Here is a 17,143-nt window from a genome sequence, read left to right on the forward strand (position 1 = left end):
GGACTTATTAGGCTGAGGTGTTTATGATCTTTATTTCTTTGCCCTTCTGGTAATCAGGTGCCTTCCTCGGTGCCTGACTTATGGATGTGTAGACTACAGGCCAGAGATTTGAAAGGTGAAGGACTGGAGAGCTCTATTCCCCATTAACTTTCATTTTAAACCGTTTCATTTCCCCCATCCCCAGGTCTTTGGCAACCACCATTCTACCCTTTAATTCCACAGATTTGGCTTTTTAATTTTTATTTTAAGTTTGTTTGTTGTTTTAGTAATCTCTACACCCAACGTGGGGGTCGAACTCACAACTCCAAGATTAAGAGTCACATGCTCTTCTGACTGAGCCAGCCAGGCACTCCAAATTTGGCTTTTTTAGATTCCATATATGAGAACAATCAGTATTTGTTATTCTCTCTCTGAAAATGTAATGTCTTCGAGGTCTATTCACGTAATCTCAAAAGGCAGGATTTCCTTTTCATGTGTTGATATTTAAAGTGCATTTTTTTTAAGCAACATGTAGCTGAACCTTGTTTTTATTTTGAAGCCAATCTGACAATCTTTGCCATTTATTTGGGACATTTAGACTATTTACATTTAAAGCAATTATTCATACAGTTAAGTTTAAATAAAATTATCTTGCTTTTTGTTTCCTACTTGTCTTATCAGTTCTTTGTTCCCCTTTTCCTATCCTTCTGCTTTCTTTTGAATTAATTGAATATTTTTTATTATTCCGTTGTTGGCTTTCTTCCTTTGATGACTTGTTAGCCATAAGCCTTTGTTATGTTAGTTGAATGATTGTTTTAGGTTTTGTAGCATACACTGGGTTTTTTTTTTAATGTTTATTTTTGAGGGAGAGAGAATGGGAGTTGGGGAGGGGCAGAGAGAGAGAGAGAGAGAGAGAGAGAGAGAGAGAATCTGAAGCAGGCTCTGCGGTGACAGCACAGAACCTGATGCAGGACTTGAATTCATGAACTGAGAGATCATGACCTGAGCTCAAGTCAACCAACTGGGCCACCCAGGTGCCCCTGTAGCATACATCTTCAATTTATCACAATTCACCCTCAAGTAATATTATACCACTTTACATATAAGAACCCTACAATAATACATTTCCATCTCTCTCCTCCTGACTTTTGTGCTCTTGTTGTTACACGTTTTACTTTTTCATCTGTTATAAACTCCACCTTACATTGTGTAACCAGTCAGTTAACTTTTCAAAGAGATTTGGGTGATAAGAAAAAAATTCTTATATGTTTACTTGTGTATGTAACATTTCTAACATTCTTCGTTCCTTTGTGTAGATTCATATATCTCTCTGGCATCATTTCCCTCTGGCTGAAGGTTTTTCTCTAACATCGCTTGTAGTACAGATCTTTTGGTGATGGATTCTTTCAAGTTTTGCTTGTCTTAAGAAGCATTACTTCACTTTCATTTCTGAACAGTATTTTTATTGGGATTTTTATATTTCTATAAAAATTCTTGAGCTTTGCTCGGGACCAGTGAAGTTATTTGATACTTTTGGGTTTTGCTTCTAAGATTTGTTAGGGAGAACCAGAGCTGTGCTCAATCTAGGGCTAATCATTCCCCACTTCTGAGGAAATACCTTCTCTTCCCAATGCCTTGAGAATTCTGGGACTATCCATTCTGGCTAGTGGGAGCCAGCACTCTTCCCAGCCCTGTGTGAGCACCATTACTCTCAATCTTTCTGAATGGTTCTTTCCCTTAGTTCGGGTCACTTCCTCCTATGTAGATGCTAAGCGGCACTCAGTTGAAAGCTAGAAGGGGACTCTCCGCAGATATTTGGATCTCCTTCTGTGTGCAGTTCTCTCTTCCCTGGTACTCTGTGAACTGCCCTATCTACCCTGCCAACAGATAGAGGTCCACAGTGGAGAAAATGCCAGCATTTCCAGAATCAGTACACTTGTCTCAGCCAATAATTATGAAAAACAGAAGGAGAAAGGATTACTAAAGGGAAATCTGATTTCAGTCTGCTAAAAGTCTCTCTCTACCATTAAAAGCAGTCATTTCCTTGGAAAGAATTATAGTCTGTGGGCTGTGTTAATGCTCCTGGATGTCCATTATTCAATGAGCGCCTTGCTGTGGCCACAAGTTTTGTGTAATTAAAGTAATAATTGATGTTCGATGGGGAGCAAGCCTTGGTAGGTATAGATTGAAACTTTCAGTGATAAAAAGGGCTCATTAGGTAACTTGGTGACTCTTGATTTCTGCTATGGTTCCAGATATCTGGACAGATGTCCCCTGCATTTTGCATGTCCTGCACCCCTGGGGATTCTGACTGGCAACGTGGGGTGGTGATGGGAGGAGATGAATGTGGACTATGAGGAGGGTGGTGCCAGGTAATGGAAAGCCTGTTTCCCACCCCACAGGTGCCTTTTTCATCCCCTACCTCATCTTCCTCTTTACCTGTGGCATTCCTGTCTTCCTCTTGGAGACAGCACTGGGCCAGTACACTAGCCAGGGAGGCATCACAGCTTGGAGGAAGATTTGCCCCATCTTTGAGGGTGAGTAGCCCTGTGCCTGATTCCAGGATATCTGCATACATGGTTATAAACCTTATTTGGAATGACTGGATTTAGTAGCCGTGCTACTAACTTGGGATATATTAGAAATCTGCCAAGTAGGTCATGGAAATCTTGGGTCAAAGATCAGAGTGAAAATTCATCAGAATGGCAGGCAAAATGTCACAGACTTAAAGACTTTGTGTCTTTATGTTAAACCCCCCACTTGTGGATTTAGGGCTGAGCTAATCCCTTGGTCTCTGAGAGAATGGAGAAGAAGGGAAAAAAGGCTTTAGATTAAATAAGTAGAGTGCAAAGCTATCTTAGCTATATAGTTTACACATGCATAACAATGATTTTGTATTTTTCAAAGCATATTTAATTAATTACAAAACAAATAAAGAGAATTTTAAATGGCAAAAAATATCATTAATAATTCTTCTGTTGACACAATTGCTATTTAGACTTGAGGGTGTTTTATTTCAATATTTCTCTTTCTATAGGATTTTCTTTAAGTGTCTATTTTGAAATAATATATAGTCACAGAAAGTTGCAAAAATAGTATGGGGAGGTCATATGTACCCTTCACCCAACTTTCCCCAAGATGTTAAGATGTTACTTAACTATTAAAAAATATCAGGACCTGGAAGTTAACATTGGTACTATCCACAGACCTTATTCAGATTTCCCCAATTTTCCAAGCACTCATTTATGTGTGTGTGTGTGTGTGTGTGCGCGTGTGTATAATTCTGTGTTATCTTATCACATACGTAGATTTGTGTGACCATCACTACAATCAATATACATACTCTTCCATTATCACAAAGATCTCTGTCATGCTACTCCTATGTAGTTACACCTACCCCTTCCTGCCCCATCCTTAGCCCCTGGCAACCACTAATTTGTTCTCTATATCTATAATTTTGTCATTTTGGGAATGTTATATAAATAGAATTGTGCAGTCTATAGTCTTTTGAGATTAGCTTTTTTACTCAGCATGATGCCCTTGAGATCCATCCCAGTTCTTGTATAAAGAGTTCGTTTATTCTTTTTTAATGCTGAATAGTATTCCATGGTATGGATGTACCACAGTTCATTTAACCATCACCCACTGAAGAACATTTGTGTTGTTTCCAGTTTGGGGGGTTTATTTCATTCTTTCTGTCTCTCTGAATAGAGCTAACATATCTGTTAATCTGGAACATACACGGTTTATGTTTCCACTTTTCAGTTTTTCCATCCTCTACCCAACAATTATTTTATTTTATTTTATTTTATTTTATTTTATTTTATTTTATTATTTTAGAGAGAGAAAGCACATGAGTGAGGGATACAGGGAGAGGTTGAGAAAGAGAGAGAGAGAGAGAGAGAGAGAGAGAGAATGACAAGCAGGCTCCACGCTCAGCATGAAGCCTGATGCAGGGCTTGATATCACAACCCTGGAATCATGACTTGTGCTGAAACCAAGAATCAGACACTCAATCAACTGAGCCACCCAGACGCCCCAACACAATAATAATTTAATGATTGCATAAACTTCAGTTGAGTGGGTATATCATAATTAACAGTTCTCTGTTTGGGGCTTTTTACTTATTTTCAATTACTCATAACATTTTTATATTCTGCTATCATGTGTATTTGTTTAGATAGCTTTCTGCCTCTTTTGGGGGGAATTATTTCTTTGGGATAAATTTCCAGGATGAGGATTGCTGGATCAAATGGACAATCAAGTTGATGTCCCTTGGTCTAGCTTATTAAATTGTTCTATGGAAATGTTATATTGACTTGCCATGTCATTAGATATGAGTAAGCATCTTTCCCCCTTATCTTTAATGACTCCAAGGTATTTGTGGTTCCCAAACTTGTCTGCAAGTTGGAATCGCCTGGGGATCTTCAAAACATCTTGAGACCTGTATCCCATCTCCAGAGATCATGATTTAATTGGTCTGGAGTCTGGTCTAGACTTTGAAATTTTAAAAATATTCTCAGGTATTTCTAATATGTGGACAAATTTGGAAATCACTGAGTTACATCATTTGTAACAAATTTCATTACATCTGGCTATACAGAAAGGTACCTCATCATTGTTTCCTTTTGCATACCTGCAATTATTAGGAAAGATCTATTTGTATTTCTTCTTATGTGAATTGTCTATTCCTGCTCTTTTTTTTTTTCCCAAGTAGGCTCTACACTCAATTTGGGGCTTGAACTCATGACCCTGAGATCAAGAGTCTCATGGTCTATGAGCTGAGCTCAGCCAGATGCCCCTGTTTCTGCTCTTAACATGTGTTTTTATATTTCAGAAATATATCAGCCTAATTCCAGGGAACATTAACTATTGAAAATCAGGGAATTTTCAGAACCGGCAAAGAAGAAAATTCACAGGAATCCAGGGCACAGCAATGGAAGGCAGAGAGAAAAGTCCCTCCTCACCTGCTGGGGAGATTGAGGAGAGAGTCAATGAGCCTGCACCCAGCAATGTTTTAGGGCCCTGACAGTGGAGTACAAACCCCCTCCTAAACTGGGAGGGGTGGCTTATGAGAAATCTGTCCACTGTCCTTAGCCCAATTCTGCAGTTTTCCCCTCCAGGCATCGGCTATGCCTCCCAGATGATTGTCATCCTCCTCAACATCTACTACATCATTGTCCTGGCCTGGGCCCTCTTCTACCTCTTTAGCAGCTTCACCATCGACCTTCCCTGGGGAAGTTGCCACCATGAGTGGAACACAGGTAAGGTCATCTCTAGAGAGTCCATTTCTAAACAGCATATTAACCAAGACTGAGATTATCCTTATGTCCTGAGTATCCCCAACCCTAACTTGGCACATACTAGAAGTCTGCCAAGTAGGTCATGGAAATCTTGGATCAAAAGTCAGAGTGAGAATTCACCAGCATCACAGGAAAAATGTCACAGACTTAAAAAAAAAATTGTGTGTCAACTATACTCAAATTAAAAAAATAATAATGGGGGCACCTGGGTGGCTCAGTCGGTTAAGCGTCCGACTTCGGCTCAGGTCATGATCTCGCGGTTCACGAGTTCGAGCCCCGCGTCAGGCTCTGTGCTGATGCCTCGGAGCCTGGAACCTGCTTCGGATTCTGTGTCTCCCTCTCTCTCTGCCCCTCCCCTGCTCATGCTCTGTCTCTGTCTCTAAAAAATAAATAAATGTTAAAAAAATTTTTTTAAAAATAATGCATTCAACTCATGTATTATGAAAGCATGTGTTATGCAAATAGAATTGATTCCTTTCTATGTAGTTTAGCCATTTACTTATTTCAATTTGAAGTATGATTACTTAGGTGTATATATGTATTGTTTGTCCATTAGTTTTCTTTTTCATGGCTTCTTTCTGATACTATCCTAGGTCTTTCTAACTCACAGTTCATCTGGACTTAACCAGAGAATAAACTGTTTTGTATGTCTTCATTACAATTTGTAGTAACAATTAATTTCTCCCGTGCTTATAAGATTGCATGTGACTCTCTCGTAAGACAACAAGAACCACCTATGGCCATAGAACTGCTGAGTCTATTTGACTGAAAGTAACAACAATTAAAAATCCCTAGTGCCGTCCAAGAGAACTTATCAGTGATAATGACAGTGTTCTCTGTACTATCCAGCGTGGTGGGTGCTAGCTACGTGCAGTTATTGAGGACTTGAAATGTGCCTAGTGTGTGTGAGGAACCAAATTTTAAAACTTGTATTTAATTTTAATGAACTTAAACGCGAACATCCACATGTAGCTGGAAAATACCCTATTGGACAGCACAGATGGAGAGCTGTCCTACAACTACACTACAACTCTCAGTGCTGATACGTCACCAAGGCCCTATATGTGCCATGATTAATTTTTTGTTGTTATTCAGGTAAGGTAGTCAGTTCCGAACTGGAGTCTGAGTCTTTCTTGCCAGGGAGGCACATTTTGCAATGTTTAGCAAGGCCCCTCTTGTCCTCAAACTTTTGATCCCTTCCTAGGCATTCTTTTGCTGATCTCTGCCACCTTCATTCCACCATTTTGCAAGTGAAGAGTCAAATCTTGGAGCTTCCTCCCCTGATGCCCCAAGATTCAATAGGTTTCCTTTCTTCTTGGTCTTTAAAGTTAATTTATTTTTGAGAGAGAGAGACAGCAAGCGAGAAAGGGGCAGAGCAAGGAGGGGCTTGAATGAATCCAAGCAGGCTCTATGCTGTGAGTGCAGACCCAGACACCAGGCTCGAACTCATGAATCATGAGATCATGACCTGAGTGGAAATCAAGAGTTGGCTGCCCAACCGACTGAGCCACGCAGGCACCCCGTGTTCTTAAATACATGTAGTATTACCTGCACTGAGCCCTGACTCTACTGTGGCACTTGCCTTACTTTTGGGCTGTTGGTCTGGTTTTCCCACAGGTCAGCAAGATCTTGAGGACAGAAAAGGTATCTTTATCTCTGTATCCTTTGTGACTAGCACAGTGCTGCCTACCTCATAAGCACTTGATAAAATATTCGTCAGATCACTCCAATTTTATTTTATTTTTTAAAGTTTATTTACTTATTTTGAGAGAGAGAGAGAGAGAGAGAGAGAGGTAGGGGCAGAGAGAGAAGGAGAGAATCCCAAGCAGGCTCCAAATTGTCAGTGCAGAGCCTGATGTGGGGCTCAAACTCACAAATGGCAAGATCATGACCTGAGCTGAAATCAAGAGCTGGACCCTTAACCGAATGAGCCACCCAGGTGGCCGGATGAGTCCAATTTTAAAAACCTGTTTTATTCTAATATTTTCTTTATCATATATTTTTTCTTTCTTTCTTTCTTCCCTCCTCCCTTCTTTCCTTCAACCCTCATTCATTCATTCATATATTCTAATGACGCTGAAATCATCCTTGACAACCAGCTTGTCAGACAGTGATTTGATCCAGATTTCAGGGGAGTTCCTTTTGTAAAAATGTTGCAAATTTTTGGTGGCCTAGGGCTTTTGCTTCAGGGCACTTTTAGGCCTATATACCTTTGGGTTGACTGGAGGATCTCTGAGACAATTCTGAGGAAAATTCAATTCCTGAGCCTTTTGCTTGGCATTTTTGACATTTCTCCTAGTGAGTCTGGTTTTACTCAGAGCCTGGCATCTTTCATTTACAGGACATCTTGTCCTGTCAAGATGAAACAATACTTTTCTGGGTGTGCTGAAGCTTCAAGGAGAGAGAAAGGGTTTAGTGAAAAGAATGCTTGATTTACATTCATTCAACAGATATTTAATAGAGCTCCTACTATGTGCCAGGCTCTGTTCTAAGCAGTGGGGTTACGAAAATGCACAAAAACAAAGCTCCCTGCCCTCATGGAATTTTTGTTCTAGTGGCAAGACACATACTATAAACAAAATAAATGATTAATATGTATTATGTTCAAAGAAGTGCTAGGGAGAAAAGTAAAACAGGGAGGAGGGATTGGGAGTTTTAGGGTTGGGAGTTGTCATTTTAAATAGAGTCATCAGGGAAGGTCATACTGAGAGGACATAGGACTAATGATCTGAAGGAGGTGGGGGAATCAGCCACTCAGATTTCAGGGGCAAACACTAGGTAGAAGGACCAACCAGTGCAAAGGCCCTGAGGTGGCCCTGTGCCTATAGCATCCAGGGAACAGCAAGGGGGTCGGTGTAGCTGGAGCATTTGACTGGGGGAGCACTGGGAAAGGAGGACAGAAGTGATGGAGGTAGATTGAAAAAGGCCTTGGAGGCGATTATAGGGGTTATAGCTTTTTTCTCTGTATGGGATGAGAAGCTCATTGGAGAGCTTTAAAGTGAGACATGACATAAAGCCACTTAAATTTTAACAAAATCATTCTGGCTGCTGTGTGGAGATTTGGCTAAGGAGGCAGGAGTAGAAACTGAAGGCCAGTCTAGGAGCCAGGGAAGGATGAAAACCTGCACTAGGGTGCTGGTAGTGGTAATGAAAAAGGTCAGATTCTAGGTAAGATTTTGAAGGTAAAACATATAATTTGCTGAGCTGGATTCTAGTCCTTGCTTCGTCATTTATGAGCTGGAACCGGCCATTTCTAAGAAGATTCACTTTCTTCATGTGTATAATGGGGGAAACACTATCTGTCTTAATATCTCTAGGATTATTATACTAACACAATGTATAAAAGAATGTGAGCCCCGTTGTGAAACTCCAATGTCAGATGCAGATAGTTAAGAACCACTACTTACTGGGCACTTTGCACTCATATTTTCATTTAGTCCCCTGTCAATCCCACAACTGGATATCACTACATGCATTCTAGAATTGAGGGAAGCGAAGTTAGAGAGCCACATGGCAAATAACCAGAGGGTCAGGATTCAAGCCAGAACTTTCTAACTTGTGTCTGTGCTCTTGGCCACTCTGCTCCATCTTTTCCCTAGAAAGCACTTTTATGATCCCTCAAAGGTTGTGACTTTACACAAGACAGTGACCTAGAAATATTTGTATACTTTGAAGAAGATGTCATGTGGAATATCTTTCCTGATGCCATCTGATCATGCTTTAGTAAGAATATGTACCCAAACATTTAGAAGCCCACACGTACAGTCCTGTGGGGGAAGGTGAAGTAAGCTTGTTGAGTTCGTCTTGTGTTCGAGGATGTTTTGTTTGGACAACTTCAGCCTGTTTCATTCCAAAGACCTTACCTTCCCCATGACTCTCTCTAGTCATGCCAAATATTCAATGATCTTTTTCTTGCTTCCTTCCCTGGGACCCACGGGTAGAATCCTGTGTAGAGTTCCAGAGGACCAATGGCTCCCTGAATGTGACCTCTGAGAATGCCACGTCTCCTGTCATCGAGTTCTGGGAGTAAGTGAGGCCCCTCTCCCCATCCCAGTGTGGGTTGTGTTCAAAAGAAGGGCACAGGGATGGGCTCATGCAGGGCTGACCCTCAGGGGACCACAAGAGAAGAATTTCCACGTCCTTCTTTGGTGGCCTAAGTGGTCACCTAAGTCGCCTTTTTTCTGGTGTGCTTGTATTTGTGGTTAATGCAGAATTGGTTTCAGAGATGAGAATTTTGCAACTCTCCTCAGGCTGTACCTGCCTCTCCTCTCCCATGCGCCCATGTGCATGTTAGCACACATGCATGTGTGTGCACACTCCTAACCCCTCCTCTCTTCTGCTGCATGCATATTGCCTCTTAGCCCCCCTCCCTAATGTTGATAATGACCTAGGACATGATTCCTAATATCAAAACATCCTGAAACCCTGGTTGAGAAGATATGTGTTTGCACCTCCCTCTCTAGGTTAAATTGGTACTCAGCCTCCCAGAGCAAACTTACCTGGGAACAGTTTATATTTGCCTCCCTTTATATCTACCCCCACCTCTGGGCAAAGGAGAGCCTCATGGATCTGAGTGAAAAGAGCTGACAAGCCTTTGGACAAGAGCCTGGAGGCATGGCTCCACTGCCTGAGACACACGGGCTACAAAACTGAGGCTGGCAGCAAAAGTGGAGCCCGGCTCAACCTTCTCTCCCCAGGAGGCGGGTCCTGAAGATCTCTGATGGCATCCAACACCTGGGGGCCCTGCGTTGGGAGCTGGCCTTATGCCTCCTGCTCGCCTGGGTCATCTGCTACTTCTGCATCTGGAAGGGGGTCAAGTCCACGGGCAAGGTCCGTGCTGGAGAGCTCCTGGCCCCTCTCATCCCAGGACTCCCTGTCCTCCCTGGGGGCCTGGTCACCCAGGAGTTCTCCTAAGCTGTAACCTGGTCAGGGATGGGAGGGAATGATCTCGCCAAGATTTTGTGTGGCTCCCTTCCTTGATTCTGTGTCTCTCCTTGATTCAATCCTGTGGACTCTGGTACATGGGGAAATGGAGTGGAAAGGAGAGGGAGAGGAAGGCAGGAAGGACACTTCCAGATCTGTGGAATGTGATCTTGCAATACACCACGTGTGGGGGCACATTGCAAACTGGACACAGTTCGTGGCTCTTGTTTCATCCAACAGTTCTTGGGAGAAAGAATCTGCCCGAGACTGTTAATCTCAAAATGATTCTCAACCACCCTGAGAACCTGGGGTGGGGGGCACTCTTTGCCTTGGGTGTACAAGGTATGAGAGGGCTTTCTGAGTTCTTCTGGACTCTTTCCCTGGAGGCCTCCAACAAGGCTTCCTTCGTAATCTGGCTGCCCGGGTGTGCTAAGCTCGTAAGCTCTGTGAGGATAGGGATCATGTGTTACAGAGTTTTCATACCTGACAACCCTTGCCGTAATTCTAAGCACACTTGGTGGGAGAATGCCTGAGTTCATTCAGTCACTCGACAAGTATTTACTGGGTATGTGTCAGGAGGAGGGTGGGTGCTTTAAGTGGGAGGGAGAAAGGGATAAGGGAGGTTGCGGCTTAAGGCAGAGGGCAGATGGAGCTGAACAGCTGCAGGGGTTGGGTGGGGGAGGAGAGACACTCTCTTGACCTCTTCTGTGGGTGTGGGGGAGCTCTGGCCTCCTGACTCTGCTGCTGGATCGCCAGGCCCTTCCTTCCAAACTCACAGGTTCCTTGTGTTTCATCTGCCCTCTGGCCAGGTGGTGTACTTCACAGCCACATTCCCTTACCTCATGCTGGTGGTCCTGTTAATTCGAGGGGTGACGCTGCCTGGGGCAGCCCAAGGAATTCAGTTTTACCTGTACCCAAACCTCACGCGTCTGTGGGATCCCCAGGTAAGAAGCCACAGACAAGGGCCATCACGTGGCCCTGGAGGGTGTTTCCGTGCACTGTGGTCCGGAATCCCTGCTCCTGGCCCAAACCCCAAGGCATCCATGGTGGCGTAGGGGGGCTCCAGACATGTGTCAACAGCTGTTTGTGGTCCCTGCTTGGCTCACACCTCTCAGGGCTGCCTGAGACGTGTCCCTCGGGGCCTTTTACTCACAGGTGGCGGCCCTTTCCCCACCGTCTACCCCGTCCCCTTTTTGCACTTTTTTTCTCTTGGTGATCTTTCACACTGAGCTTCCTCTCTATTTCTTCACCCTCCACCAGCTCCTCTGGTTCCCTCCCTGTGGCCACGTGGCCCATTCTGAGGTGTCCCGGGCCCCTCCCAGACAGCTGGGCTGGTATTGAGTTTCCTGTCAGTTGTCAAGAGGCCCCTGCCTCTTCCCTCCCCTTTGGCCCTTCCTTTGTGCCCACACTCTGTCTGCTTCAGCCAGCTTCCTCGTGGCTTGGCGCAGGGAGGGGGGTGGTGCTGCTTGCTGACTGGAGGGGTTTGTAAAGCAGGGCCTGAAATAAGAAGCCACTGCCTCTGACGGGTTTCTTATCTTCTCATGTTTGGCAGCCATTTTGAAAGCTGGCAAAGCCAGGAGGTGTCGAGGGCCGGAGGGGAGCGTGGGTAAGCTCCACCCCAGAGCCCCTAAAATGTGTTGCCCAGCTACGTGCCCCGCCTCTGCCTCCCTGCCACGGAGGTCGCCCTCCCTGGGGAGCATGTACAATTTAGAGATCCTCCCCTTGGGTCCTGGAGGAGTTCTCTGAGCTTGGAAAGGGGCCCTAAGGAGACATAGGGCGGGAGGCTCCCAGCACAGAAAAGACTAACCGTTGGATGGCTTTGCAAACATCATAAATAATGCGGTACCAGCACATTCCCTGAAACTGCCCAGGGGGAATAAGAGCAAAGGGAGCGGCACACAGTTCCACGCTTTCCTCTGGGGCTGGGCGCTCAGAAGCATGCAGAAGCGATGGGTCCCCATGATACAGAATTTTGGGTGATCCAGCAGCTGAATTTTTCTTAGGCCTTCCAGCCACCCCAGCCGAGTTAAGTTCTCCCATCCCAAGTTCTACCAGGCCTGCTGTGGCTCCCAGAAGTAGCCAGAGCACTTGCATTCAAAACCTCCCCCAGGGAATCCATAGCCTTGCATCCTAGGTATTGCTCAGTGACCTGGGGGGATATGGGCTTATCCCACCCTCCCCCATTTCTTAAATATAGTGGAGGTGCAGATTGCTGTGGCGTCAGCTTCACGTGAGGCACAAAGGCTGTAGTCAGGCTTTGGAACAAACCATAAAACTGTAGGTGTTGGCGCTAAAACGACCCCAGAGATCATCTAGTGCAAACTCCTCATTGAACAGATGAGCAAACAAGGCCCAAGGTCACACAGCAAGTAAGTGGCTGGCCAAACAAAGTGTATTTTTATTTTGTGAATCATAAGTACTTTGACTTATCTGGGACCAAAGTGTTGTGGTGGAGAGTCCACAGCGAACAGGAGGTCGTGGGGGCAGAGTTGAAGGACAGCTTTGAAGGCCAAGGGTAGACTCTGGCTTGGGTCTGTTGTGCAGGAGAGCTCCGTTGTCGTTCTGGAGCAGCAGAGGTGTGAACCAGTCGTGAAACCGCACAGTCTGCCTTTGTTGGGAGGTCAGGGAGGGAAGGAAGGGCTGTGTTCAGGCGGGGAGACAGGCAGGTAGGCTGACACAGAACTAACTAGGAGAGAGGGGTCTGGGATTTCTGGAATGGATTTACGGCTTCTGTGATCAGTGCCTCATTTGTCCTGATCAGCTATTTATAGCCAACAACTATTGAGTGCTAACTATATCCCTGTCATTGTTAAGAGGCTTACATCCATTATTATAGCTTATCCTCACAACAGATCAATGAAGTATCCTCATTTCATAGATAGGAAATGAAGGCTTAGAGAGTTTAATGAATTTTCCATCCTCGTGTCTGCAACTGGAAGCTGGGCCCGAATGCTGACAAATCCCATATACTTTATGATCTCTCTTTAAAAAAAAAAAATTGTTAATGTTTACTTATTTTTGAGAGAGACAGAGTGCAAGCAAGGGAGGGGCAGAGAGAGAGGGGGACACAGAATCCAAAGTGGGCTCCAGGCTCCAAGCTGTCAACACAGAGTGGGGCTAGAACCCACAAACCGCGAGATCATGACCTGAGCGGAAGTCATACGCTTAACCGACTGAGCCACCTAGGCGCCCCTACTTTAGGATCTCTTGAAAGCAAAGTCCCGTCTGCACATCTTGGTTTTTCTCATAGCTCATTCATTCAGCAAAAATTTCTTGAACATTCATCATGCAACAGGTCTGTTCTAGGTGTAGCGTTTGTTGTAGAGTAGCTTCTAGCAAACATGAAGAAGGTGGACCAGATAGCCTTCAACTCTGAGCATTAATAAAGCCACGACTCCGGGTCTGGGTTACCGCAGGGAATAAAACCTCTTTTAATCTGCCCTCTGGGATATTACCCTTCCAACCCCAGCCAGCTGTAGGCTGTGCAGATAACATGTGTCTTCCTGGTCCTCTGAAGCCATGAGGAGGGAGATGTTTGAAGAGCCAGGCTTGGTCTGGGCTTCCCAGCAGCCTCACTGGCAGCCAGGTTCTGGTCTCATGCTGCAGGAAGCCTTTGTTGTCAGCGAACAGAGCAGCGGCCTGCAGGTGTGATGCTCCTGCCAGAGCCCTAATTGAATGTAGTTGGCACTCCCCAGGAAGTGCGATAATTCCAACTGGCATTTGCCTGGCACTTGAGAACGGTGCAAAATTCCTGCTAGCCAACACAAAGACCAAAGACATCTCTCTCTGCCAAGCAGTTGGTCTGGGAGTGGGGAGGCAGGCAGAGACAATGCTGGGTTGATCTGGCTTTCTCCTCTCTTTCTGCCAGGCTTGCTGTGTGTCAGGCAGGTCACGGACTCTCCTCGTGTTTCCTGGGGCTCGTCTCTTTCACGTTGTGGAGTAGATCCTGGAAACTCAGGACCCTACTGGGTGCTTGTTTCTTTCCCTCGTCTGGCCCTCTGTCCTGCTGCACTTCCATAGATGGATGGGGCAGCAGGCTGAGGGTACAGTGTCCAAAGAGCCCTTGTGGAGCCTTTTAAAGCCCTATGTTAAGCTATTCTAATGAAGGGTCTGTTAAGGGAAGAGGTTGGGTCCATTGATTAGAGTCTTTTTATTTTGACATCGTACATTGAAATCTATGGGACCTCATCATTACTGAAAGGCGAGTTGCCTTTTTAAAACAACAACAACAACAACAACAACAAACAGCAGCAACAGCTAACACATTTATTATGTGCTTACTGTTTGCCAGGCACGTAACTGGTTACATGACACAGGGTGGTCCCCACACAACCCTGCGAGTTTGCCGTTAGCTTCATTTTGCCGAAGAAGAAATGGAAGCTTAGAAAACTTAACAAATTTGCCCTAACCCACAAAACTAGCACATGGGGGAGCCTGGGTTTCATTCCAGGTACTCTAGAAGTCTGCTGTGTTGATGACCATGATATATATCATCCAAAGAATATGAATTTGAGAGTTTTAAGGGATGCTTTTATTATTCCAGAAGGTGGGATAGGGAATCAATATTTATGTGTTAGGTTTTTCATATATATTATTTTATTTGTTGTTATACCCATTGCTCTGATGAGAAAAGCAAGGTTCAGGGAGGTTAAGTGACTTGCCCAAGATCACATAGCTAGTAATGAATAGAGTTAAGAATTGAACCCAGTTCAATTTGACTCCAAAGCCCAGGCTTTTTCCATTGCACACTATTGCCTTCCTAAAAATACTGAATATAATAGTCCTTGGGATTGAACTCAAAGTTGGAAACGTCTCTCCTGGATCTTCTAGAGGTCTCTGTCTTTCTCTGCTCCCCCAAAGACCTCTTTTTTGCCCACATTCCACCAGGTGTTTTTCACACTTGTCTTATTCTCGATCGGACCTCTATTTCAACCAAAGACACACTGGGGCTTTGCTTTAGAAGCCAGGGCTGCTGGCGTGGTCAGGGAGTGGGTCGCCTGTGGCGGGGAACAGGACAGCTTGCTCTGCTTGTCCCTGTGGCCCTTCCTCTGACCCCACTGCTCTCCCCATCCCAGCAGGCCTGTCAGGCTGCAGCTGGGCCAAGAGCAGGGGGCTTGCCAAGCTCCCCAGGAGGGGGCTTTTGTCAGAGGCACCGGGTCTGCCCCTTGCCCTCCGAACTCTCAGCCCTCCTGCTGCATTTTTTTCTGTGTTCTCATTAACCTCTGTTCCCACCCCAGTCTTAGTCTGTCCCTCTCAGGGCAGGGTGAACTGCCAAGGCACAATTTTTCTTATTTTTTTCTTCCCGAACCCAAGTTCGCGAAACCTCATCACCATGGGATCTGCAGCCCGTGCCTGTGTGTGGGCAGCCGCAGAATGTCTCTGAGGGCACTGGAGGGTTTCCCTGGTAACTTGTGGGTCAGTCTGCACCCTGTGCACTGCCAGGCACAGGGAACAAACTTGGAAGATCTGACACTGGGCAGGCTCTTGGGCCATATCCTGGATGACCTGATGGGGAGAGATCGCGGGGGTCCGTGGCTGTGAGCCCCCGGGTAGATCAGGGCGTCTCCCAGCCCTCCATGTCTGTGCCTGGGTCAGGCCTCTCCCCACAGGCTCAGAGCCTCTTGCTGCAAGGCACTGCGAATGACCTGCTGAGTGAACAGGAACGAAATAGAACAGAGCGACCTCCGGTCACTGAGTTTTCCTGCGGTGACCATTCTCACAGGCTCTGTGGGGCACTTTTAGAAGAAAAAGCTTTGAGACATCTCAAAGGAGCAAATGGAGGACCCAAGGCACCCCCTCAAATGTCCGTGGCATCACACCGAATTTTGTGAGCCCCTCCTTCTCATCCTCAGTTTCATTCCTAACTTTTCCTTCTCTAGCTTCTGAAATAAATCCCGAAACTGCCCCTCCTTTTCCCATTATAATTTGCCGTCAGGTTTAAAAAAGTTTTCCTGGTGTTTCCATCTTTGTGTGCTATTTCCTTGTTAGCCAGGGACCCTTCTGGATCTTCGACTGTGCTGCTTGCTGCTGACGCCTTTTCCCTGGTGGCAACTCCCACCTCGCGGAATACCTTGGGGACAGGGTTCACAGCGAGCAGAAGGGGCAGGAGACTGGAGATGGTCTCCCTTTTTCTTCACCAGCTTTCCCTGTGCTGTCCTGCTTCCCACAGAAATGGGACTATAACCAGAGGACTGAGTGCCCTGGATGGGTCCCTGATGCCAGTTCTCAGGGGCAGTGATTCCCACATCTGGCTGACATTAGGATCATTCAGGAAGCTCTGAAAATAATACAGATTTCTGAGTTCTCCTTCAGTCCTAGAGATCCAGTATCTCAACTGGGGCTTGCCAAGGGGTCCCTGAGACCCACCACAATGCTGAGGAAAATGGGCACTTGGGTGGGAGCGAGTGTGACCAGAAAGCAAGGGAGGTTGGGGGCCGCGGAGATGGTTAGTGAGGCAGGGAGAGGTAGGTGAGGGACTGAGGAGCTTTGGACAGACAGAAGCTGAGGTTCTGGTGGATGTGGGCATTGGGAGCTTGACATGGAGGTAAGGAGAGCAGGGGCCTACTTGGGAGCTGCTAGGGCAGGGCTGGGCAGAGACCGGAAATGGCAAACACAGAGATGGTAGGACACCTGCCTGGTGATTTCTGCGCCCGTAACTTAGTGCTCCTTTGTGGTGCTCACATCCTCTGAAGACGGGAGGTGCCTGGGGAGGGTCTGTGGCCCCAGGACCCCACCTCCTGCAGATCTGCAGAGTTGCCTAGTTCTGTTTGCCTTGATGTTCTTTCTCTTTGGGATGTTATTGTAGCTGTTGAATCTAAATCATAACATGCCGGGGCTGGGTCAGCCAGCTGAGACAACAGTAACAACCATGCCCTATGTTTAGCCGCAGAGCTCCTTCCCCCCCCCCCCCCCCCCCCCCCCCCCGCCCCCCCCCCCCC

General features: G+C 45.8%; 1 protein-coding gene across 1 annotated transcript in view; it reads left to right on the top strand.

Annotated features, from left to right (window-relative positions):
• The window catches only part of SLC6A13 (solute carrier family 6 member 13), a 31,282-nt gene that overhangs the window by 6,896 nt on the left and 7,243 nt on the right, over positions 1-17,143 (top strand). Inside the window, exons 2-6 of the mRNA XM_049624868.1 lie at positions 2,382-2,516; positions 5,103-5,243; positions 9,224-9,308; positions 9,980-10,112; positions 11,015-11,149. Coding sequence (XP_049480825.1) covers positions 2,382-2,516; positions 5,103-5,243; positions 9,224-9,308; positions 9,980-10,112; positions 11,015-11,149 — 629 coding nt within the window. The remainder of the gene's footprint in view (positions 1-2,381; positions 2,517-5,102; positions 5,244-9,223; positions 9,309-9,979; positions 10,113-11,014; positions 11,150-17,143) is intronic.

This window comes from Panthera uncia, chromosome B4, assembly GCF_023721935.1.
Source record: "Panthera uncia isolate 11264 chromosome B4, Puncia_PCG_1.0, whole genome shotgun sequence".
Taxonomy (NCBI): Eukaryota; Metazoa; Chordata; class Mammalia; order Carnivora; family Felidae; genus Panthera; species Panthera uncia.